At 39.2% G+C, this 24706-nt stretch overlaps 3 protein-coding genes across 3 annotated transcripts; 2 read left to right on the forward strand and 1 right to left on the reverse strand.

The window, feature by feature from the left end:
- Positions 1-204: 204 nt before the first annotated feature.
- On the forward strand, positions 205-3183 carry LOC134863322 (chitotriosidase-1-like). Its single transcript, XM_063882177.1, has 11 exons — positions 205-271; positions 351-377; positions 504-708; positions 790-846; positions 929-1094; positions 1180-1304; positions 1392-1515; positions 2054-2236; positions 2329-2445; positions 2556-2688; positions 2766-3183. The coding sequence occupies exons 1-11, from the start codon at positions 247-249 to the stop codon at positions 3059-3061; spliced, it is 1458 nt and encodes a 485-aa protein (XP_063738247.1). The 5' UTR covers positions 205-246; the 3' UTR covers positions 3062-3183.
- An 8778-nt stretch (positions 3184-11961) lies between these two features.
- On the forward strand, positions 11962-15471 carry LOC134874753 (chitinase-3-like protein 1). The gene is made up of 12 exons (XM_063898947.1): positions 11962-11986; positions 12623-12649; positions 12767-12971; positions 13061-13117; positions 13242-13407; positions 13492-13616; positions 13718-13841; positions 13930-14112; positions 14239-14355; positions 14721-14853; positions 15129-15244; positions 15310-15471. The coding sequence occupies exons 1-12, from the start codon at positions 11962-11964 to the stop codon at positions 15469-15471; spliced, it is 1440 nt and encodes a 479-aa protein (XP_063755017.1).
- A 4881-nt stretch (positions 15472-20352) lies between these two features.
- On the reverse strand, positions 20353-24640 carry LOC134869919 (N-fatty-acyl-amino acid synthase/hydrolase PM20D1.2-like). Its single transcript, XM_063891876.1, is given in 15 exon segments — positions 20353-20919; positions 21274-21373; positions 21459-21624; positions 21713-21784; positions 21871-21949; positions 22034-22095; positions 22189-22264; positions 22378-22399; positions 22402-22496; positions 22704-22837; positions 22932-23018; positions 23130-23365; position 23474; positions 24136-24221; positions 24366-24640. Coding segments are annotated over 15 exon segments (1566 nt in total). The 5' UTR covers positions 24586-24640; the 3' UTR covers positions 20353-20789.
- Between the last annotated feature and the right edge of the window lie 66 nt (positions 24641-24706).

Below are 24706 nucleotides of genomic sequence, written 5' to 3' on the forward strand. Positions count from 1 at the left end.
TAAGTGTGAAATGCTTATCCGCAGTGGAAGGAATTTGACTGGTTAGAACACTAAAAAATGACTTGTTTGTTGGTTGGCATGTGAAAAAGGAACCAGATTCTGTTATTTGTCCTGCATGGCGCAACAGCGTAGAGTCTAAAGTTCAGACATACCCTTTGTAAGCTCCTTCCTGTTTATTTTATTTTCACAAGCAAATAAAAGCTATTGATTGCTCAGTTTTCTGAAAGAGCTCATCCAAGCACCACCATGAACAAGCTGATTCTGATTGCAGGTAAGGCCCGAGGAAAAGCATGACATGTTTTCTTCTGTTTTACCTAATATTTACTAGCTTATTATTTTTTGCTTTGAAGGTCTCTGTCTTTCCCTTGGCAGTTTGGGTGAGTTCACAGTTAATGTCAGTCATTTATAATGTACTTTTTGTGTAGCAACTTTAAAAGCAAAGTTTACATTTTTGTATTGGAAGAATGAACTGAATCTCAAAAATTAATGAAAACAAAATATAGTCTCCTCCTCCAGACTGGTGTGTTATTTCACCAACTGGTCCCAATATCGTCCCGGGCAAGGGAAGTTTATGCCTCAAAATGTTGAGTCGAACCTGTGTACCCACCTGATTTACGCCTTTTCTGGTATAAACCAAGCGAATGAGTTGGTCACCATCGAATGGAACGATGATCAACTCTATAAATCCTTAAATGAACTCAAACAGAGGTCAGTTTAACAATGTTTTATCTCTTTCTTATTTATCTCTGCAAAAAGGTTGCAGGCAACTAAATGTATATATTCTCACAGGAATCCAGATCTGAAGACGCTGTTGGCTGTCGGAGGCTGGAACTTTGGAACACAAAAGTAGGAGATTTAAAAACACAATGGCTTGAGATCAATATGTTGCATTCAAATCATGTTGTATTTCCCCAAAACTTATACCCAGATTCACAACAATGGTGGCCACACAAGCTAACAGAAATACATTCATCCAGTCTTCCATCAAACTACTGAGACAATACAGTTTTGATGGACTTGATTTGGACTGGGAATTCCCCGGTGGAAGAGGAAGTCCCGCGGCGGACAAGCAGAGATTCACGCTGTTATGCCAGGTCAGATCAAAGATCACTGTTCTGATGCATAAATTGTGTTCATTATGAACCAAAAATGGACTTTTCCATGATTTATGGTGTACAGGAGCTTCTTGAGGCGTATCAAGCTGAGGGAACAGCAACTGGCCAGCCAAGATTAATGATCTCTGCTGCTGTGTCTGCTGGGAAAGGAAATATTGATGCTGGCTATGAAATCGCAGAGATTGCAAAGTACATCAACATGTGACTGCACACAATTTCCCCATGGTAAGCTTTCATCATGTTTTGGTTGACTTGGTCTCACATGCGTTTCATCAGGTACCTGGATTTTATTAATGTGATGACGTATGACTTTCACGGCACCTGGGAGAGTGTGACTGGACACAACAGCCCCCTATACAAGGGATCCCACGAGACCGGGAGCAATGTTTACTTAAATACTGTGAGTACAGAGAATCGTGCTTTATCTGCTTCGCTCGCAAATGTAAAGATGGTATTCAATGTTAGTGCAAAAATGTCTCTTAAATGTTATATTTTTTTATGCAGTTTCAATTGAGTGTTAAAACCAACGTTCAAAGAATGCAAAAAACTAATGAAATAAATAGGTATTGTAAAAAGATTTTAAACTTGGCTGAGTTGATGTTGGCATTAATAAATCCAGAGCGCAAAAGAAGAACACATTAAAAAATAATCATAATTGACATAAAGCATGATCACACAAACATCAGATCTGAGACGAGCGAGGGGGATACTAATGTTCATATTATCATTACATGATATTTCTATTTCATTTGGCTTTGTTTCAGGTTTAGCAATAGTCATGTCATTGCACTATCTTCTTCTACAATGGTTTAATTTCAACTAGATAATAATAAAAACTGTTTCAATGAGCCCAGCTTCTTCTAGTAAAAGGAGAAGATGGACGTGCCATTCATATGCATGATCTGACTTCTGTCCATCTGTTTTGATCCACCTTTTAGGACTATGCCATGCGATATTGGCGGGACAACGGCACACCTGTAGAAAAGCTAAATATGGGCTTTGCTACATACGGCAGGACATTTCATCTGTCTACTCAATCCAGTCAGGTTGGAGCTGCAGCGAGTGGTCCCGCTGCTGCTGGAGCTTTTACAAGAGAGGCCGGCATCTGGTCCTATTATGAGGTGAGACTGGAAGCACTGACCTGAACTGAACTTTCAGTCTATGTTGTATTAGTAAGTCTATGTTACTGATTACATTTAACCCTTTTTTTCAGATTTGCACTTTTCTTGAAGGGGCCAGTGTTCAGATGATTGAGGACCAGAAAGTTCCATATGCTGTCAAACAAAATGACTGGGTCGGATATGACAACAAGGAAAGTTTTGCAACCAAGGTATTCCTGTTTTTCAACCAAATATTGCTAATTCCTTTCCAGTTAATACAGTCCAAATCAACTTCTATGTGCATACATCGTTCAAATGTTTCTGTGGGATTTTTATTCAGGTCAGTTACTTAAAGGAAAACAGATTTGGAGGAGCTTTTGTCTGGGCTCTGGACTTTGATGACTTTAATGGGCAGTTCTGTGGACAGGGAAATTATCCCCTCATCAGCTCCCTCCGCTCTCTTATGGCCACAGGTAAGAAGAAATGATATATTGTTAGTGAAGATATGTTGTATGTGTATACTTCTTATCATGTACTATTGTTTCTACAGATCTTCCTCCCGTTCCTACTGGAGAAACCACCCAACGTCCTACCCGTCCTCCCAGCCCTAGCCCCAATCCTCCTCGCCCCAACACTCCTCGCCCCAGCCCTCCTCACCCCAACCCTCCTCGCCCCAGCCCTCCTCCCAAACAAGATAATTTCTGTGCTACAAAGCCTGGTGGAGTTTATGCCAAACCTGATGACCCAGGTAAATTTTACAACTGTGGCCACGGCCGCACTTCGATCATGGACTGCCCAGCTACTTTGGTCTTTAGGGACAGCTGCAAATGCTGTGACTGGCCCTAACAGCTGGCACATTCAGTTATGTTACAGAAGGTGTGATATCTTTAGTCATCAGCAGTTGGTATAAATTGTGTTTACAATTTCCTGTACAAGTTCATTTTACAATAAAACAATGGTTCTTGGGAGACTACTCACTTTTAATTAAATTGATTATCTAATTATTTCCAATTAATGACCTTAAACAGCTGATTCAATGTTTCTCTAATACAATAAACAAACAATTGTTATCCTTACAAAAACACAGCTTCTGGATAAACTGATTTAGAGCACATCAACAGCAGCAAATACCTCATTTATTCTTACTTCTTCAATATAAAGTTGAGGAAATGAATGAATGTGTGGTTGAGTAATACAAATGTACCAGTTAATAATAATGCACATACAGTATCATTCATATCTCACTTGTGAATTGTCCTGCTGTGGATCATATTATTATGTTTGACACCTGCACACCAGATCCCACTCCTGTAACCAAGCCACAAACACAAACAGACACAGAGGGGGGAGAGAGGAGGCATACGCAAAAGGCCTGACAGGGCATCTGAAATGAATTTAAAGAACATTTCTCCTTTCCTTTCCACCAGCTGGTGGCTCCCTAGGCCACAGCCACCTCAGTTTTGCAACATATTGGCATGAAACTAGTGGCCCTATTTAGAATACCAAAGATTTTTTCCAAATTACGCTTCAAACTGCTGCAATTACTATGCAAATGTCACAGTAACAATCAGTGATGAGGAAGTTAACCTTTACAGTTGCACCCTCATTAAATGATGCATGAAAATAAAATGTGTCTTCACATTCTTTTGCTCACAAGACAGGTGTGTGTGTGTGTGTGTGTGTGTGTGTGTGTGTGTGTGTGTGTGTGTGTGTGTGTGTGTGTGTGTGTGTGTGTGTGTGTGTGTGTGTGTGTGTGTGTGTGTGTGTGTGTGTGTGTGTGTGTGTGTGTGTGTGTGTGTGTGTGTGTGTGTGTGTGTGTGTGTGTGTGTGTGTGATTTAATTGTGGGGGTGTGGCATTTTAGTTGGAAAAGGGTATGCTATCATTTACATACCAGCCTAGGTTTGTCACACCCAGTGAGCAGAATCTCTTGACAGATTTTTTCTTGTCAGCCACAACACATGTTTTGCTGAAGGGAAGCAAAACATGTAAATACAAAATGCATAAAACACAATGAGCTTAAGGTGGAAAGTGATATAAGAACACGTTTTCTCTTATTAGTGTTCATCTCCACACTTCAGATTTTTTTGTGAGTACACATTGATTGCTGTGATACTAACATATTTTTTTTATATTTGCTGGTAAGAGAAAGTTTAACAAGCACCTTTTGTACGAAAATACGTTTTGCTACTATAATTCACAAGTTGTATGCAGGGAAACAACTTTTCAATCCCATAAGGGACTTTAAAAAACAATTGAAGGATATTGCACGTGTTCAGCTTTTGAATGACTTAAATATTGCTTTCCGATGCTTTTGCCTTTCAAGTCTTTGATAACACCACCGACTGACAATATTCAACAGCACCTCAATAACCCACTGCTCAAGTTATGCACTCACTTTTGTTGGCGTCTTTTTTCAAATTCTTTGGCATATGCCAGAATATTTCGACACGGCAGAACACCTGGGCTTCTGTTTGGTAGGTGCAACCTGTGCAAATAATACAAAGAGACAGAAAATCAAGAGAAAAACACAAGACACATTTAATAAAATGTTGATGCATGTGGGCCAAAACCTCTTATTGATCACACCTCACTTTTACCTTAGCTGCAGTCCAGATTTGTTGTGCTGTAGCGTCAGGTATTATGTTGCAACTCAGAGTTCAGGCATGGGCAGTAAGATGGTTTAGAAAGGGAAATCCAACTCTAACTTTTGATAATTTTACACGTCAAATTTAAAGCAACATTTACTCAATGTATTCATTCCATGTAAAGTATTCTCTAAATGCAATTTCCTGTATTGCTGGTGGCACGATCTGACATCGAAACTAAAGGAATTGGTGTTATGCACATATGACACAAGCATGCATTGTACTGTTCCTGCTGTGTGTTCTGTCATAGCAGGAAACGTACTGTTAAAACTAGTTGGCATACACACTGTCTGAAAAGAGAAAAATTGTATGTCTTAAGCATGCATTCTCTTTAATAAATAGACCATCAACTGTTTGTATATAAAGTTCTTGTTGTACACATCTACTGTATGAAAGAAAATGTCCTTCTTTCCATCTGATTCATCTCCTCAGTACACATTTTCCTGATGAGTTTATGGTCTCAATTGCTTTTATGCAGGTTTTCTCAAAACTACATAATATCTATATTATTGTTTATGTTGGTTGAAACCTATGTGCTTAAGAGCATGGCTACCTTGTCAATGAAAGGCAGCTTCCACTTGGTGTTGTCAATTTATATTTTGCTCAGAACATCAACCTTTCTGCAGTGTTTCTTCAGTTCATGAATGTTTATTATATGGTTTTATCTTGTTTAGCTTTCATTTTTATTATGCCATCTCAGGTTCCAAAGAAAACAAGGTAGGCAAAACTTCTACTTAGTATTTGAAGGTTCAGGGGCGTAACTAAGGAAGGTGACTGTGACCTCTGTTGATGCATCATAGTAAGCTATGCCGCAGAGCCAGTATTCACAAAACTAATAAACTGTAATTATTCTTACTCAACTGCCTAGAGCTATTAGGCAATTAATCATACTTACTACTGTAAAAATACCAGCCGCAAAAGAGTTTCATTTCCAAGCGAAACTGATTAAGTGTTATGATAATAATATGGGTAACTTCTGTTTTTGGGCGTCGGTGAATTTTATTATCTTGTGTTGGTGAATCCCTCTTAAACAATTTGGGTAGTCTGTTAGATTTCTTGTAACACCATCATGGTGAGTTGTGATTTGATCCCCCACAACTACATGGAGTAACGGATATAATAAAACTGCAAAACGGCGCAAGTTAAGATAACAGCAGATCCATGGAAACATTTTTCTTCCTAAAGATATTCAACATGCTTAAAAACTGACCTTTGAGTTAATGTGATGATCTTAGTAACTCCACAAACTATAGTTGTATAGCTTCATTCCTCTGAATTATCTTTACAATACAGTCATTGTTGATTTTGTAGAGAAGTTATTTTATTCCAATGTATCAGAGAGAAATATCTCATTAAGTTAAATCAAATCTGTATTCACCTTTTGATGTCTTGTTATAAAAACAACAACAATGAAAATAGAGGACAGAAGTTGCGGTTTCAGATATCAATCCGAACAAGTGTACCCATCGGATTTTTGCCCTTTTTCTTACATTACATAACAAACCTGAGTTAGGTTTCCCCAGCAGTGTGACTGACATACAACATTGAGAGCCCTTTATTGAATCAAAACCAGGTCGTACAGTGCACGCAATGCAAATCGACTCATTCACTTTTCCCCTATTATATTATGTTGCCCTCCAACTGCTCAGATCCTGCTCATTAATCTATACTCAATGAATCAATGTCCCGTAATGACAAAACGAGAAGGAGATTTGCAAACTCTTTGTAAGTTTACTGCAAAGATACAAATCATATCACAATGGTATTCAACCCCTTCACCCAGAACCTTGTTGAAGCGCTTTTGGCAGTCTTAACCCCACAAGCTTTGCACACCTGGCATTGGCACTACTTGCCATTCTTCCGATGTTCTCTCTAAGCCACTCATGTTTTTTTTTTTGGCTGTGTGTAATAGGTCATTGTAAAATATACACTTCTTTTTTGTATGCTGTCTCCGATCGTAAAGCAGTAATCTTTCAGGATCCTCATTTCTGTTTCTGCCTCAAACACATCTTTTAATACCAACAAAAACCAACCCTTCTGTAGAAGAGCTAGATATTGTTTTCAAAAACTTCTGCACAAATACTTTTCATTGTGTAGCATCAGTCAGATGAAACTGAAGTCCCTCCAGGTTTCATTTAAGGATTTGAATATCCTCCATGATGATGGAGGGGAAATCATGAAGTAGCCAAATGAAAGGCACCCACTCTATAGTAGGGACTATCACAAAGGTGGTCTTTAGACTCTTTTTTTCACTGCAACAGCAACCCTTACTTCTTTTAAATCCAGGCTGAAGACTTTTATTTTTCCCGATGCTTTTAATTAGTTTGTTTTATGTTTATTTTATTGTCTTTGCTTTTTAATGACTTTCAAATGCCATGTTATAACGTGTTGCACTGCACTATTTCTTAATTCTCTAATGTCTTTCATTTTTGTAAAGCACTTTGAATTGCCTTGTGTTGAAAAATGCTATATACTGTAAATAAACCTGCCTTGCCTTTCATAAATAGTGTCAACGGTGCAGGATATGGTCACAAAATGTTACAGGTTTGTAGTTGATACCAAATTTAAGGTTGAGTTCATAATTAATTTTATTAAAAACATAATTCTGAGATTTCAATCACGGATTTTGCTCTCAACACAGCTTTGAGCAGATCTGGTAAAGGTCTCGAATGAATCACTGCTTGCCGGTGACAACAACACATTCCTGTAATCATTTTTTATTTTCCGGACCTCAAACTTTGTCACCAAACACCGCATAAATATCAGTAGTCAGGAAGGTGTGTGTGATGAGTGGAAGAATTTGTGTGCGTGTGTTGAAGTGGTTCATAGCAGCAAAACAAGAAATGTATGCAAAGTAATTAGACCAAATGGTAGAGGAGGGGAACTGCCACTCCCACAGGTGCACCGACAAGGGAATGACACAGCACACTGGTTGAAAACAATATAGAAATCACAAAGCAATTTACGAAACCATTTACAATAAACAATCCCTCAGTTAATTGACCCACTTCGACTAACTGACCAGCCCCAGTTGGAACAATGACCTTTAGCAGTAGCTGGAGGATCTGAGCCTTTCGTAACTGGTGACCAGTGAAATAGCGTAGGATGCCGGGGTAGGCTGTCATTACCTCCATATGTCTACAACTGACAACCACTGTGTGCATCCCGAAAGTTACTAAAGACAACAAGGTAAAACTCACTTCCCACTTTTCCAATAGAAAATACTCCTTGAAAAGTACCAATGAGCCTTATTTAAAAAATTGAACGAAGTTGGATCAGCCCTTTGATTCGTGAAGCAATTCTCTCCTAAAACCGGTACAGGAAGATAAGTGAGTAAAACCAACTGCAAATTTTGCTTTGAAACATTGGAATAAATAGATCAAGTGACGCTGACAGGTTGGAAATGTTTGCTTTTCAGATTTGTTTTAACGTGCAGGGGTATAGTTAATCTCAATATTTCCATCCAGATTAATTGAATTCATTACAATTTCCACTCTACATGCTTTCAAGTCTGCTAAAGTTGTATAATAAAGGTTGCCATTTCCTCATTTTATCCCCTGCTTGACTCAAACGTAATAATGATCTGTATTTACTCCAATAATGCGTATAATATTTATTCTTGCTTTGATAAATATAACAAAATATCATTTGTATTTATCGACATACACAATTATTTTCAGTCCCATTGCTTTCTCCTGCTGCTGCTCATTAGGACCATAGTTGTTTCATTGTCATTAAAGCTAATATTTTGTTTATGTGTGGTGTACTTAGAATCGGAGGATGAAGCCCTCTTTATTAGTCACATACGTACATGCACACAGCAGAGCACACACAGTGAAATTAGTCCTCTGCATTTAACCCATCCTAGTACTAGGAGCAGTGGGCAGCTATCGTGCAGCGCCCGGGGAGCAACGGGGAAGGGGGATTGGAGGTGTCCGGTGCCTTGCTCAAGGGCACCACAGCAGGGCCTAGGAGGTGAACTGGGACCTCTCCAAGTAGCGGTCCACTTTCCATATTTCAAGTCTGTTCGGGGACTTGAACCGGCGACCCTACGATTCCAAGTCCAAGCCCCTACTGACTGAGCCACTGTATTAAATGCAACCTTGTTCTCTCTCTTACCGGGTAACGTGGAGTTGACACAATGGACCACAGATGGTAATTAACCTCTGGAAAATCTTTGTATGCATCAGTGATGCTGATCTAAACTAGTTCATACTGTATCGATACAAACTGGATTAAGTTATCATAACAAAAGGGAACACACCATATGGACTGGAAAAAATGTACCAGATTAAACCAAATTAAAGGTTTATCTTAATTTAAAGTCAGTAAGGTGTAATGTGCATGAGTGAAAAAAAGAGAGCAAAGCACAAAGAGCAAAAAGCTTGGGCAAATAAATGAAACCAAATTAGAGAGAAGCAAAACTGTTTCCCAAGGTTACCATTGTCTTTATCACTAACTGAGGATAGTTTCAGCTTCCAATTTGTTTGGTACAGAATCTAAATATATATTGTATGGGTTATTCAACATTGCATTTATAAATGATCCTCACGGTAGTACTGTTAAACCACATTGTCAGCAGTCCAACCGATTAAAAGCAGGAAAAGCATATTATCAATTTCCACTTTAAAATGACCAACTCAACACTATCTACCTTTTTATATGCACTGCTGACACAGAAATAAAGTACTGTGCAATACTGGAGGGATTGATTGATTTGCATATTAATTTAGCTTTGTATTTTCTTTAAATACCATGGATCATGTTTCAAATTAGAATAATAACAGAACCTCGGAAAATTACAACATTTTTAATAAGCTTTGATGATTTGCACTGGTTAGAGTCAGCAAGGATTGCAAGGGTTGCATAATCTGGACTGTAATTTGTGGTCTCAAGCTGCCTTCAATGTGAATATATTTCACGGTTGAATTGTATTTGGATGAATTAGAATGTATAAGGGAAAAGGCTCATCTATATTATTTATTCTGAGTAATGCAGATAATTAGCAGATCAGGTCAATCGCAAATGTGTCTTCTCCTTACAGCTGTAAATGAAGTCTCAGTCAATTAGTTGGTCAAATCTGATTAAATGGCCAAATCTACCAGATTAATGATTGTTATTCAGTTCAAAATTTAGCATTTTAGTGCAGAGGGGATACTCTTTTTCTCAGGCATAAGCTCTTAGAATATCTGCAAGAATTTGCCCATACTCTTCCATCTGACATTGGTGTGTGGCAAGAGGTCAGTTTGGTCGCAGCCAGCCTCCTCCTGATATGTACAGAACAGCTGTCTCTCAAGGGATATTGTCCCAAGAGCAAAGATGATTTTCATTGACCATCCATTAAATGTGTTGGTATTCAGAGGTTTTCCCGTTGCACTTCTTGGTTTATTTTGCATGATAGTTCAAGGTGGAGTGCTGGTGCACAAGAAAGAGAAAATGAATTGTATCAGAAAAAAGTGTTGGGAGCAAGAGGTTCAGCAAATCTGGAAAGTTTGTTTGTCTCTTAAATTCAGTTGTTGGGAAATAAATCCTCCACCTTGCATTTGGTGATGAATGCATTGTAAAAGTCAGCCAAAGAAGCAGGCCCCTAAATATTTAGTACATGTGCATCTGTTTACTCAAATGGAACCATTGAATAACTGCCTGAAGCAACTGCAATATAAATTTCCATCCCCCACATGTGACACAATGCTCTTCCACAGTTGTAATTATAGCCAACCTTTTGTGTGTGTTTGTTGTACATTAACTAAAGACATGCCTCATTCCTTCCGAGCATGTAACCATTTTAATATGACATACATAGCTACTACGTCACAAAGAAGTTCATTAACACTGAAAACGAACCTTTTGATGTATCATGCTAGAAAAATTTAAATGAAACATTGAGTAAATAACTCCACCCTTTTTAACTGGGACATCAAGTCTGCTGTCTGCTCAATTTAAATGAGTACAGTCTGAAACCTTTCAGTCATTAATCAGATACAGCCAAGATACAGTATATGCTTCCTTCACCTTGTTTTCGTGAGTATCCCTTTTATTCAGATGGTATCTAACCACATGTTCATTCGTTTCTAAGTTGCTATGTATGTATTTCTAAACCTGCTACATTGTTAAAACATTTGTTTCAAATATTTCTTGTAACTGTTTTGATTTTGCAAGTTATACAAAGTGTGTACGTGTTGTGTTCACCCTAAAACCGTTTGTTAACATTGCTTTGTGTTGCTGATTCACCTTGTTATTTTTTGGTCAGTTATACTGTACAATGAAGAAATGGGACTTAATTCAGAGGTGACATTAATTATATTGGCTCTCTGATATGGGATTGGAGATTAACTTTAAAATCTCCAAATAATGATATTCAATAGTAAACAAACAATTTGTAATCAATAAGACAGTTTGTGTTGAAAAGTTCTTATTATTTCCTGCAATTTTAAAATGCAGGCACACAATTTATTGAAGAAACAATGTGCCCCTGACAGAATATATAGTTTGTTAAAATGCACAGGTCTGCCAATATATACTGCATTCTGATTAACTGCACATGTTTTTATTCTCTGAGTACATTTTCAATTTACTATTGTACCTTTTTTGTATATATCTATATTTTTGGAAACATTTCTTTCATTTCATTTGAGTTTTTAACCCTCCTGTTTTGTTGGGTCAAATCTGAACTATTTACTACATCAATCATAAATATTGTGTTTTACGTTTGATTGCCTCCTCCACCGTAGGCATTTGAACATATACAATAGCTGATGAACACAGTAGTCTGAGACATTTGACTTTTTACAGCTTAAAATGGTGTTAAATGCAATTGGTTGATGATAGATAATGGTGTTTGTGTTAATGTAAGAGCATTTAAAACAGACCGGTCAGATTTGATCTAGACACCAAAGTTAAGGGGGGTGAAACGAACATGACAGGAATGTTCAAATCGTTCTAAATTTGTTCCTTTTTTTTTCATATTTACTTAATTCCTGTGTTTCTGTATTCACCATATACACCAAAGCATATTGTCTGGTCAACAGGGTGAGGATTTGTTTGAACATTGCTGTATATTAAAACCCATTTATTTGATTTCTTTTCTACATAGTGACAACATGAGCAAAGTCATTCTAACTGCAGGTAAGGCATGATCAAGTAACGTTTCCTCAAAAGGGGCAATGAATTCAATTGAATCTTATTCAGGAAAGGCACTGACAACTTTTTTTAAAACATTGTCATTATTATTTTGGATTATTCTCAGAAACCCACAGGTTTAGCCAGAATAATTCTATTCATATGTTGAGCCTTTTCTTGGACACTTACAACATACTCTGCATTATTTGGCTTATCGTATTTATTTATTTTCCTGACATGTATATAGTCTACTTCGTCTTCCACTGCAACATAATATGCACTACTCTATTCTACTCTACTGCTCTATTTTTATTTTGTATTTGTTTTATTGTTTTGTGTCTTATTTAACTATGTTGCATTATTGGAGGAGCTCAGGACTTAAGATTGTCATTTCCAACTCTACACTGTAGCCTGTGTGCATATGGCATTAAAGACTTTGAATCTTTCATCTTTGAGAGTACATATTGATGTGGAAAATAGGTTAAACAAATTTCCATTTACCTACAATGAATTTGGCTGTTGAATAACAAGAGTGTGTCCTGGACAGAGGAAATGCTAATCACAAGATTAGATGAGTGGGTTTTTTAATATATGCTTTTTATTTGGATCAACTCCATTACTTACCGTTCTTTCCCTTTTAAGGTCTCTTTTTGATCATCACCAGCTTGGGTAAGTTTATGACCTGCATTTTTCATCATCAGTCCTAGTAGTAAATAAATAATGCCCCTTGATTAACAAGTCTCGGTCAAGGAAACTGACATAATTGATGTTCTTCCTTCCTCACAGCTTCTTCATCCAGGCTGGTGTGTTACTATAACAGCGAGGCTGAAAATAGAGCGGACTACGGGAAGTTCACAATTTCGGATATTGATCCGAACAAGTGTACCCATCTGATCTATGCTTTTTCTGACATCAACAACCAAAATGAGCTGGTCCCTAGCAGTGCGAATGACACACAACGATATCAGTCCTTTAATGGACTCAAAACCAGGTCAGTTATTTTGGCATTTAAATATTTTGTTAATGATGTTGAATTTTGTGTTTGTAATCAATGATTACTGGATTTGTATTTTTACACAGAAATCCAGCACTAAAAACCCTGTTGGCAGTTGGTGGCTTGACTTTTAACACACAAAAGTAAGTTACATTCTTGGTGTTTTTTGTGACACAGCCAAGAGAAATGATTAGCAGCAGATATATTTTGGATTCATTTCGTATTACATTAGCTTTACATAAACACTGTTGTTCAACTGTTTACCAGATTTACTGCAATGGTGGCCACAACACAAAACAGACAAACATTCATCCAGTCTGCTATCAAAACACTGAGAGAAAATGGGTTTGATGGGCTGAACCTTGACTGGAGGAACCCCGGAGGAGCTGGAAGCCCATCACAGGACAAGCAGAGATTCACAATGCTTTGCAAGGTCAGATCCTGAGTTTCTCTTAGCACATATATGAAAATATCAATATGTGAACTAAACTAGACTGAACCATTCTTTTTTTTATAGGAGCTCAAACAAGCTTTTGTGTCTGAGGGGAAAGCAGCTAACCTTGACAGCTTAATCGTTGCTGCTAGTGTCTCTGCTGAGAAAACAACCATCGATGCCAGTTATCAAGTCCGACAGATTGCCATGTAAAATATATATAAATATATATATATATGTATCCCTTTACAAAATAGAAAAAATTACCTATTTTCTTGTTTTTCTGAATGTGATCTCTTATTTTTATCAGGCACCTGGATTTCATTAATGTGCTGACATTTGATTTTCACGGCCCCTGGGAAAGTGTCACAGGACATCACAGCCCCTTATACAAGGGATCCCAGGACACAGGGAACAACACCTACTCTAACACTGTAAGTACAGGGATTCATACATAAACATAAACAGTTATTTTTACCGATGCCTTCTCATTGTATTTTCTCATTTTAATCCACATTTTAGGATTTTGCTATGCGGTATTGGCGAGACCATGGAGCACCAGCACAAAAGCTAAACTTGGGTTTAGCGGCATACGGGAGAGCTTTTGACCTCTCAACTGCCTCCAGTGAAGTTGGAGCACCAGCGAATGGTCCTGGTGAAGAAGGATGTTACACTGGTGAAGAGGGCTTCTGGGCCGCTTATGAGGTAAATTGCTCCCTGTGAATGAAATTAATTTAAATCAATCACCTTATTATAGCCTATTCCAGAGTATTTGGTGTGAGACATTTCTGTTTGAAAAAATACATTGTGACATTTGACCCTTCTGTACAGACTTGCCTTTATCTTGATGGAGTTACAACCCAGCTGATACCTGATCAGAGAGCTCCATATGCCACCACAGAAAATCAATGGGTTGGATTTGACAACAAAGAAAGCCTTGATGTTAAGGTAAGAGAAATATTGCAGTTAATCCTTTACAAATGATTGATTGTGCTGACATCTGATTAAATGTCCCCTGTTATACTCTTTTTCAACAATATATTATACAGTAGGTCTCGGATATTTACAAAATATGTCTCTAAAAGTGTTTGACTGGAAATACAAAACAGGGCATGCATTGTAGCATACCATATACCGCTCTGTTTCAGCCAATTTTCAAAAGTGCTGATTCTGTGTCTGTAGCTTTACGCAGAGGGGACACATATTTATGTATAATAGAAACGATCAAGTGGATGTTGCATAATAGGTGACCTTCAAATAGATATTTTGTCCGCATGGCATCGGCACTTAAAGTGTTTTTTCCTCATCCTCAGGTTAGTTACCTAAAGATAAACAACTTTGGAGGAGCATTTCTTTGGGCTCTTGACCTGGATGATATGAATGGAGAGTTCTGCAGTATGGGCAGCAATCCAATCACCAGCCATCTGAACAATCTCCTGATTCCAGGTAATTAGAAAAAATACATTTTCCATATGTCTCCAGAAGAGAAGGTTTTAAGGGTGCTCAAGCAAAAGAGCTCGCTTTTAGTCTTAGAAGTAATGCCTTCACAATTCTACCCACCACAACCAAAGCAATGCCTACGAACACAACTCCCCTTACTGCACTATTTTTTAACGCTCTTAATGTCTTTCATGTTTGTAAAACACTTTGAATTGCCCTGTGTTGAAAGGTCCTATAGAAATAAACTTGCCTTGACTTACCTTGCCTTACCACAACCACAGCAATGCCTACGACCACAACTCTACCCACCACAACCACAGCAATGCCTAAGACCACAACTCCCAGCATCGCAACCACAACAATGGCTATGACCATAACTCTACCCACCACAACAACAGCAATGCATACTACAACACTCCCACCTACCACCACAACGATGCCTAGCACAACACTCCCCCCTAGCAGCACACTGCCCCCTACTACAACACTCCCACCTACCACCACAACGATGCCTACCACAACAACTCCCCCTACCACCACAACGATGCCTACTCCAACACTCCCCCCTATCACCACAAAAATGCCTACTACAACACTCCCACCTACCACCACAACGATGCCTAGCACAACACTCCCCCCTAGCAGCACACTGCGCCCAACCACCACAACTCCCCCTACCACCACAACGATGCTTACTACAACACTCCCCCCTACCACAACGATGCCTACTACAACACTCCCCCCTACCACCACAACGATGCCTACTACAACACTCCCCCCTACCACCACAACGGAAGCCTACTACAACACTCCCCCTACCACCACAACGATGCCTACTACAACACTCCCCCCTACCACCACAACGATGCCTACTACAACACTCCCCCCTACCACCACAACGATGCCTACTACAACACTCCCCCCTACCACCACAACGATTCCTACTACAACACTCCCCCCTACCACCACAACGATGCCTACTACAACACTCCCCCCTACCACCACAACGATGCCTACTACAACACTCCCCCCTACCACCACAACGATGCCTACTACAACACTCCCCCCTACCACCACAACGATGCCTACTACAACACTCCCCCCTACCACCACAACGATGCCTACTACAACACTCCCCCCTACCACCACAACGATGCCTACTACAACACTCCCCCCTACCACCACAACGATGCCTACCACAACACTCCCCCCTACCACCACAACGATGCCTACTACAACACCCCCCCCTACCACCACAACAATGCCTACTACAACACTCCCCCCTACCACCACAACGATGCCTACTACAACACTCCCCCCTACCACCACAACGATGCCTACTACAACAACTCCCCCTACCACCACAACGATGCCTACTACAACACTCCTCCCTACCACCACAACGATGCCTACTACAACACTCCCCCCTACCACCACAACAATGCCTACTACAACACTCCCCCCTACCACCACAACGATGCCTACTACAACAACTCCCCCTACCACCACAACAATGCCTACTACAACACTCCCCCCTACCACCACAACGATGCCTACTACAACACTCCCCCCTACCACCACAACGATGCCTACTACAACACTCCCCCCTACCACCACAACGATGCCTACTACAACAACTCCCCCTACCACCACAACGATGCCTACTACAACACTCCCCCCTACCACCACAACAATGCCTACTACAACACTCCCCCCTACCACCACAATGATGCCTACTACAACACTCCCCCCTACCACCACAACGATGCCTACTACAACAACTCCCCCTACCACCACAACGATGCCTACTACAACACTCCCCCCTACCACCACAACAATGCCTACTACAACACTCCCCCCTACCACCACAACGATGCCTACTACAACACTCCCCACTACCACCACAACGATGCCTACTACAACACTCCCCCCTACCACCACAATGATGCCTACTACAACACTCCCCCCTACCACCACAACAATGCCTACTACAACACTCCCCCCTACCACCACAACGATGCCTACTACAACACTCCCCCCTACCACCACAACGATGCCTACTACAACAACTCCCCCTACCACCACAACGATGCCTACTACAACACTCCCCCCTACCACCACAACGATGCCTACTACAACACTCCCCCCTACCACCACAACAATGCCTACTACAACACTCCCCCCTACCACCACAACGATGCCTACTACAACACTCCCCCCTACCACCACAACGATGCCTACTACAACAACTCCCCCTACCACCACAACGATGCCTACTACAACACTCCCCCCTACCACCACAACGATGCCTACTACAACACTCCCCCCTACCACCACAACGATGCCTACTACAACACTCCCCCCTACCACCACAACGATGCCTACTACAACACTCCCCCCTACCACCACAACGATGCCTACTACAACAACTCCCCCTACCACCACAACGATGCCTACTACAACACTCCCCCCTACCACCACAACGATGCCTACTACAACACTCCCCCCTACCACCACAACGATGTCTACTACAACACTCCCCCCTACCACCACAATGATGCCTACCACAACACTCCCCCCTACCACCACAACAATGCCTACTACAACACTCCCCCCTACCACCACAGCGCTGCCCCTTACCACAACAACTCCCCCTACCACCACAACGATGCCTACTACAACTCCCGCTACCACCACCACACTGCCCCTTACCACAACAACCCCTACCACTACAACACTCCCCCTTACCACAACAACTCCCCCTACCACAACGATGCCTACTACAACAACTCCCCCTACCACCACAACGATGCCTACTACAACACTCCCCCCTACCACCACAAAAAATCCCACTACAACTATCACACTGCCCCCTACCACAACAACAACAACTCCCCCTACCACCACTACACTGCCTCATACCACAACAACAACCCCCCCTACCACTACAACAACCACTGGAAACATCTGTGCTGGCAAAACGGGGCACTATCCTGACCCTAAAGATCCAACAGCTTTTTACAAATGTAAGAATGGGCGAAGCCATCACAAAAAATGCCCAAGAAATTTCGTATTTAGAAAATTCTACAAATGCTGCACACGGCCATAAAAGTGTTGCACATGTATCATTTTACTGCACTGGGAGAATTATCAGAAGTTGTTATAAATATCATTTCCTGATATTAATCACCATTAAGTTAATTTAAGAAAACATATTGTAGGTGTCACTGATACACTATACTTAACAATAAGAAATGGTTACACATTTTACTTCCTCCTCTTTTCAGTTAGCTAACAAAAACAATTACAATCAGATCAGAAAACAAATCGAGTGTCACATAAACATTCATGAACTTACATACATACTAAGTTTAACATTGATTTTCCGATTCATATCTGTCAATATGCAATGTTATTTATGATGGTTCACCAAGATATAATACAAGCACCTTGTACTGTGTAAACACAATAGTATTTATGTTAGGTGTCAGCTATTGAAGGTGTACTTAAATCAGCTGGGTGTTTGCTTTCTTGTTTTTTCACTCCCAGTATTCAAACTGACATGCACTACCTAATTATGCGGTATTGCATATCTATATCATTTTTGGTGTATTTACCCTGTTGTATGGTTTGCCCTTGGTTTCAATACAGCAACTGCCTTTGTCATATTTAGACAGAAATGTTTCCTATTGCCAGTATTTATGCAATGAATGTCTTCACGTAAATAAATCATAATGAATATTGCTAAATTAATAAGTTAATAGAAAAGAAATACCTTAACTTACCCACACTAATATTTGCACATCTTGTTTGATTTGTCCCGATCGATGAGACAAAAGACACATTAAACAAAGAACAAGCTGACTCATGGAAAACACGTTCAAATGAGAGAACCACCGCAAGCTACTGTGTTGTAAGACGACTACAAAAAAACTAATCTTTTGCATATTAACGATTAAAAAAATACTTCCTGTAATATGAAGAATCTGGTTAAACTGCTATTTTTACAACATCCCAGTCAGCAGCACAGTGTTGTTTAAACAGTTTTAGCTTTGTTTAGTTTTGATGGACAAAAAAAGTAAAACAAGGCCTGCTCTTACAAAAACCTACAGTACTACTATCAGTTTTTAAATGGCCTATGTGTTCAACATTATAAATGAAATACGTTAAACAGAAATTGGACATCCAACATATTCAGAACTGTGATGCTGGGAAAACTGACTGATTTTTTAATTCTAACAATTAATCTTTTTTAGTTTGGATTAATACATTCACAACCAAGCAAAGTTGCAGTAAGTTGTATAATTTATTATTTATAGGGGGAAATTTATACCAATGCATATTTCTATTTGAGATAAATAGTTCCCAGTTTAACTTTTTGTCCGTCTTCATACCCTTTGTATGATTCCTTTAATCATGGTGAAACAGCTTTTTCCAGAAGTACATTACCCATATAGACGTTTGGTTGGGGTTATTAATTAGGTGCAAAGGAAACAACTTTCTATTCTTAACTGTTAGATTTTTAGTTTGTTTAATTGTGAGCATTCCTCACAAAGTCAGCTCTGTATCACTTCTTACCTGGTGAGAAAGGTACACAGCTACACTGCAGGAAAGAGAAATAAGATGACGGAAGAGAATTAAACCTGGCGCACGTATAAGAAAGATGAAAAACCAGATCATCTGTGTGCATATAAAAAATGTTCGTGCTGGAACATGACTTGCATAACATAATTGCTAACTGTCAAAACCCTGACCCTGATGGAATGCTGTTTACCACCTTTCCTTACTATTGTTTTCTTATTGATTAACAGGTGGTTAAATGCAACCAGGGTTTTAGTGGGCGTGTTAGTTATATACATAAAAACAAAATACTTTAAAAATTATATTTGAGAAACACCTATAGTTGAAAGGGTTCCCTTCTAAATTGAAAACTAAATAAAAGAGAAAAATCCACCTGCATAAAAGAAAGAGTGGTATTCCTTCTCCCCATCCCCTAAATCTGCCCAACCCCTTTAGCTGCATTTTTAAGGCCTCATTGCCGAACATCCTCAGTTACAGCAGGGACAGAAAGTTACTTTCAGCTGAAAAATGTAGCAGTATGGAACCTTTGAGTTTTAATACTTGGTACGTAATATGTTGTCGTGTTATATAATATGCACGTTTGACCTCTCATTCTGCCTTTTCCATTAAAACATTGTTGCAGCCGTATTAATTCCTCCAATCCTAGTAGCACTGAAGTAGAATGGCTTATAACCTGCAACCTTTTTCACCATCTCACTGCCAAACCTAAATAAAATATATCACATGACAACAAGCACGCCGTCACAATTTCTTTGTTGTATTTGCAAATTCAAATCACATTTACAAATCAGGATGTTTTTTTAAATAGCCAGCAACTGAAGGTACAGAATCCTTGAAAATCTATGTACTTCATTCAACTAAAAAAACACATTCAATATACCAGCAGCATTTCCAATCAGCAGCCAAAAAGTAATTATGCCGTCATTGTATTACAAGTTATATTTTATTTCAAGTACTACGGTATTACAAGCAGCAGTGCAACCAAAAATGTTATCAGTCATTTCATAAAATAATTCCATCATCATTTTACATTCAAAAATCATTACAGTAGTTTTGCACAAAATCCTGATTAAAACAACTAAAGAGCTTGTCATAGTTATCCCGTTATAATTTCTTTACAACAAAGTCCTAACTGTATGTCATCAAACAAGATTAAAGAGCTAAGGTTAAGATGCTTTATTTATTACAGCGGTTTGTTTTTTACTGTGATCTGATTACAGGATCAAAGAAAATTATATTTTGAAAACAGATGGACTGGATGTCGAGGTACATTGGGTGCTTTTGAAATTACAAATACCAATATCAAAGGCTTTTAAATGGCATTTGTTTGATTGTTACTCATAGTTTCTAGAGTATATTCTTTAGAGCTCATGGACAGAGCTGTGAGGTTCGGGGAGCTTCTGAATATCACAGTTTTGAATCAGACTGAAGTAAAATACTACAAGCTCCTCATAGTTCTTTTTGGAAATCCGTTCATTGATCCCATGGAATCTAAAAAAAAGAAAAAGAAAATGTACGGTAACTAAAAAGAAGAAAACAAGTTATCTTTGTTGGATTTCCTCTTGCTGTTTTTTATTACCACAGCTGATGTGTAAACTAGGCTAAAGGTTGGTACTGTGCATACAATTCTTATATATTTGTTCAAGAAGAAGTTTAAGTCTGAACAGTAAAAGTAGGTCACACCATTACATCATAAGGTTGCAACATCAAAATGTGACCAACAGCAGAAAGCTCATGTGTTCAAGCTGTCTTCTAGTTTGCCAAATATAACTTTGTTCAAGCAACTTATGATAATTGCTGCAGCAAGACTAGTTCAATTCGGTGTTGGATAAACTAGATCCTTACCTCTGAGCGTCACCTGGTTTAAACCAGACAGGGGCGAAGCGATAAATGTCATTTGTCAGGTCTTTGAAGTGTCGACTGTCTGTGTTCCCAATACAGATACCTGCACATATAATATTATATCCAAACAGTTATGGAATATTTTAGCAAAAATATTTATACAATTTAACTTAGCTGGAACATTTTACCTGGAGCAACTGTGACTGTTGGAAAGATGTCCAGCACTGTCTTCTTAATGATCTGGAAACCAAAGGACTTTTCATCTGCAGAGCTCACAGGCAGAGGGTCAAACCCATCAACAAGCTCTATCTTCACTCGTTGGTCACCCACTGTAGACTGGATAAGGTCCAGGACCTAGACAGAAAGCACCTATTTTAGCTCAAAGTACTTATGCAGAGACATCCGGAATTATCCAAAAGCAGAATCAAATATCGGATTTTACCTCTTGTAATGACTGTGCCGAGTGGATTCGTAGATTTACATAAGCTTCAGCAAGGGAAGGGAGGATATTCACCTACAATTTAGAAGAGTATTTAGGTTTGGAAGAATGCAGTCTTGCAATCTAATATCCTGTGAATTAACCTGTTTGATAAACTGTACCTTAACTCCAGCATTAAACATGGTGACTGCTGTGGTTGTCCTTACAAAAGCATTAGTGTCTGGTTTTCTTTCAAGTATCCTGTAACATCAAACATGCTAAATGATTCATTTCAATGGTCAAAATCATAAGGAGACATGCTGAGTTATTTTAATGATGCAATACCTGCCAAGAAGTGGGGCAAACAGCCACAAATTTGACATTATGAACTTCATTGGGAGCCCAAACTAAAGACAAGAATGAGAAACAAATGAACAACAGTGAGAGTTCTAATGTACTATATGTTATGGTATTTAGTGGACAAAGTTGATTTCATTTACCTTTTGCGCCAGGTGCTCAAATGTTTCGCGTTCAGGCCCATGACCAAATAATCTCGGCATAGGGTTGTCCTCTAGTCTGAGAAAACAGCAAGTATGCAGCATGCATGCACACAAAGATGAATTCATTCAATCATTTTAAGGAAATAAAATGAACTAAAAATGTACATTTTAAGGAAACATACCACTCACCTTTTGACTGCTGCAGCCAAGATCCAATGCTGGTCTCACGCGGAGGCATTGAGGAGTGACCAGGGGCCATAGACACACTAAGTTTTACAGTCGCTGAACCTTTTTCACTGATTCCAATTCTACAAAACAAATACACACGCATTAAACACAGATGTGAAATATCAATCAAACTAACTAACTTATTATATACAATTTAATGGAGACATGCAATTTTATGCTTTAAACGTGTTAGTTTGTTGTGATTTATTGGCCAAATAGTTTACCTTTACCATTGAACAGCTGCAAACTAAATTACGTGTTTACACTAGAGAATGAGAGGTTCTCACAGCGCAGCAGGTCCTTGAAGACCACTGATGACTCCGTCAAGTACAGCAAGGCCCTCGTCCAGGACAAACGAAAGCCGCACACTGCGCTGCTTCATTATACGCACTATGTTCAACGCCCCCTTGAAACCACTGACCTGTTAAAAGAAATGTGAAAAGACACAAACATTCAGATCTATTAAAAGGTGTTATTAAGGATCACAAGTAGTGTTTAATGAATATTTAACATACTTCTTCATCATGACCAAGACCGATGTAAAATCCTCTGCGTGGAGCATAGCCTTTTTTCAGCAAGTACTCTAGTGCCTGGAGTATTCCCTGGAATAATAAAGCACATGGGTTTAGTCTCCCGGGCATATGAGAAGGTAATTAGTATATAGATCAACTCTGTTTAACAGCAATCACACAAAATAAGCTTTGTTCTCTCACCATTACAGGGCTCTTGTCGTCTATGGTCCCTCTTCCATAGATGAAGCCATCAATCTCCTGGGCAGAAAATGGTGGCGCCTCCCAGCCATCCGCTTCTGAGGCAGGTACTACATCGATGTGAGCGAGCAGCAGGTATGGCACCAGGTCAGGATGTGATCCTTGCACCCAAAACAGGTGGCTGTAGTTGGCCACCAATTCATGGCGAATCAAGCTTGAAGAGAAAACTGTTGGGAAGGCTGACAGAGTAGTCCATGTTTAAAGTGGGAACTCCATCTTTTACAAACTAATGTCAGTTTAATACCCTTTTGACACGTTTGTTGAGCTCTCACGTGTGCAAAAATAACCCTGAGAATGCCATAAAGCTTGTGTAAAATGAAGGTTGAATGTTTAACAAAAAGTGATCCAGCATCTTAGTTGATTTACTATCGAATACATTTATGGAATAAATGTACTATGGAATAAAGGTTGTTATATTTTGACAAACATTAATATACTTCTAGAGTAGACCTTCTAAAGCCTTTTTAGATATGTCTGACTTTGTTACACAACATGTAAAACTGCAATACTGTATTGATTAGTCCATTCATTCACTTAATAAAAATAGTATAAGTGTATAAATTAAGAGTAACAGACTGGAGGTCGGAGAATAAGTTCAATTGGGATATTAAATGTTTTAATTAAAACCCCGTATTAAAATAAATGATTGTTACTGTAGACAAAGTTAAGCTATACATGTATATTAGTAGCTAGCACCTGTAGAGTGATGCACTTTCGATTTGCCATTGTAAACATTGGCCTGAATTTGACTCTACTGTGTGCTGTAAACAAATCATGAGGTTTAGTTAACGTTTAGCTAACGTTAGCTCAAGTTGTTAGCTAGTAAACAGCTCTATATGGTTAGCAGTCTTAGCATTAGCAACACAAATAAACACTGGAGCCTTTTTTTCAAACTACACCTATAACGTTAATGACGTCACGTTCACAGCAGTCTCAGCCTTTTGTTTACCTCTCGGAGCAGCCTGTCAAATTCAAGCAGCGCGGTGGTGTTGCTCTCCTTCTCTGAGAATGACACTGTGGGGATCCGGATAGCTTCTGGTGAAATTCACATTGATATATATAAAAAAAAGAAAAGCTAGTTAACGTTTGTCGCTGGTGTCTTCTCCACCTTTATTCCAGAGATGTCGTCAAAGGGCAACGCTAATGCATAATTCACGGACTGTTGCAAGCGAACATTACCTTTAAAATGTGCAAGAAGCTCCTCTCTCTGGTGGTGGTCTATGACAAGCGAGATGTTATTCGTCTTTTCCCAACGTGCGAGTTGAAGTCCGACATTAAGGTCCAGTGAAAGAGTCCTGATAGATGCTATAGTAAACAACAGCAGGCATGTAATGAGGAAACTACAAATAACGATCTTTAAAAACTTGAATATTTTGAACTTTTGCCCCGATTCTGTCATGTCGTCTGTTATGACGGCGGAAAACGTTCACTGTGGCTCTTTGCAGGCTAAATTAGTCCAGGTTCAGGTTTGTTGAATGAGAGCCACCTGCTGGCGTGTATATTACCTACACTTATAATAG

The sequence above is a fragment of the Eleginops maclovinus genome, chromosome 1, assembly GCF_036324505.1.
Source record: "Eleginops maclovinus isolate JMC-PN-2008 ecotype Puerto Natales chromosome 1, JC_Emac_rtc_rv5, whole genome shotgun sequence".
In the NCBI taxonomy this organism is placed as follows: domain Eukaryota; kingdom Metazoa; phylum Chordata; class Actinopteri; order Perciformes; family Eleginopidae; genus Eleginops; species Eleginops maclovinus.

What these genes read in the sequence shown, in the direction of transcription:
- LOC134863322 (XM_063882177.1), top strand. Translation starts at nt 247, where the DNA reads ATGAACAAGCTGATTCTGATTGCAG. An exon ending in GATTCACGCTGTTATGCCAG is followed by an intron (nt 1,095 to 1,179) that starts GTCAGATCAAAG and finishes TATGGTGTACAG; the next exon opens with GAGCTTCTTGAGGCGTATCA. An exon ending in GCAATGTTTACTTAAATACT is followed by an intron (nt 1,516 to 2,053) that starts GTGAGTACAGAG and finishes TCCACCTTTTAG; the next exon opens with GACTATGCCATGCGATATTG.
- LOC134874753 (XM_063898947.1), top strand. Translation starts at nt 11,962, where the DNA reads ATGAGCAAAGTCATTCTAACTGCAG. An exon ending in AAGAAAGCCTTGATGTTAAG is followed by an intron (nt 14,356 to 14,720) that starts GTAAGAGAAATA and finishes CCTCATCCTCAG; the next exon opens with GTTAGTTACCTAAAGATAAA. An exon ending in CTCTACCCACCACAACAACA is followed by an intron (nt 15,245 to 15,309) that starts GCAATGCATACT and finishes ACTCCCCCCTAG; the next exon opens with CAGCACACTGCCCCCTACTA.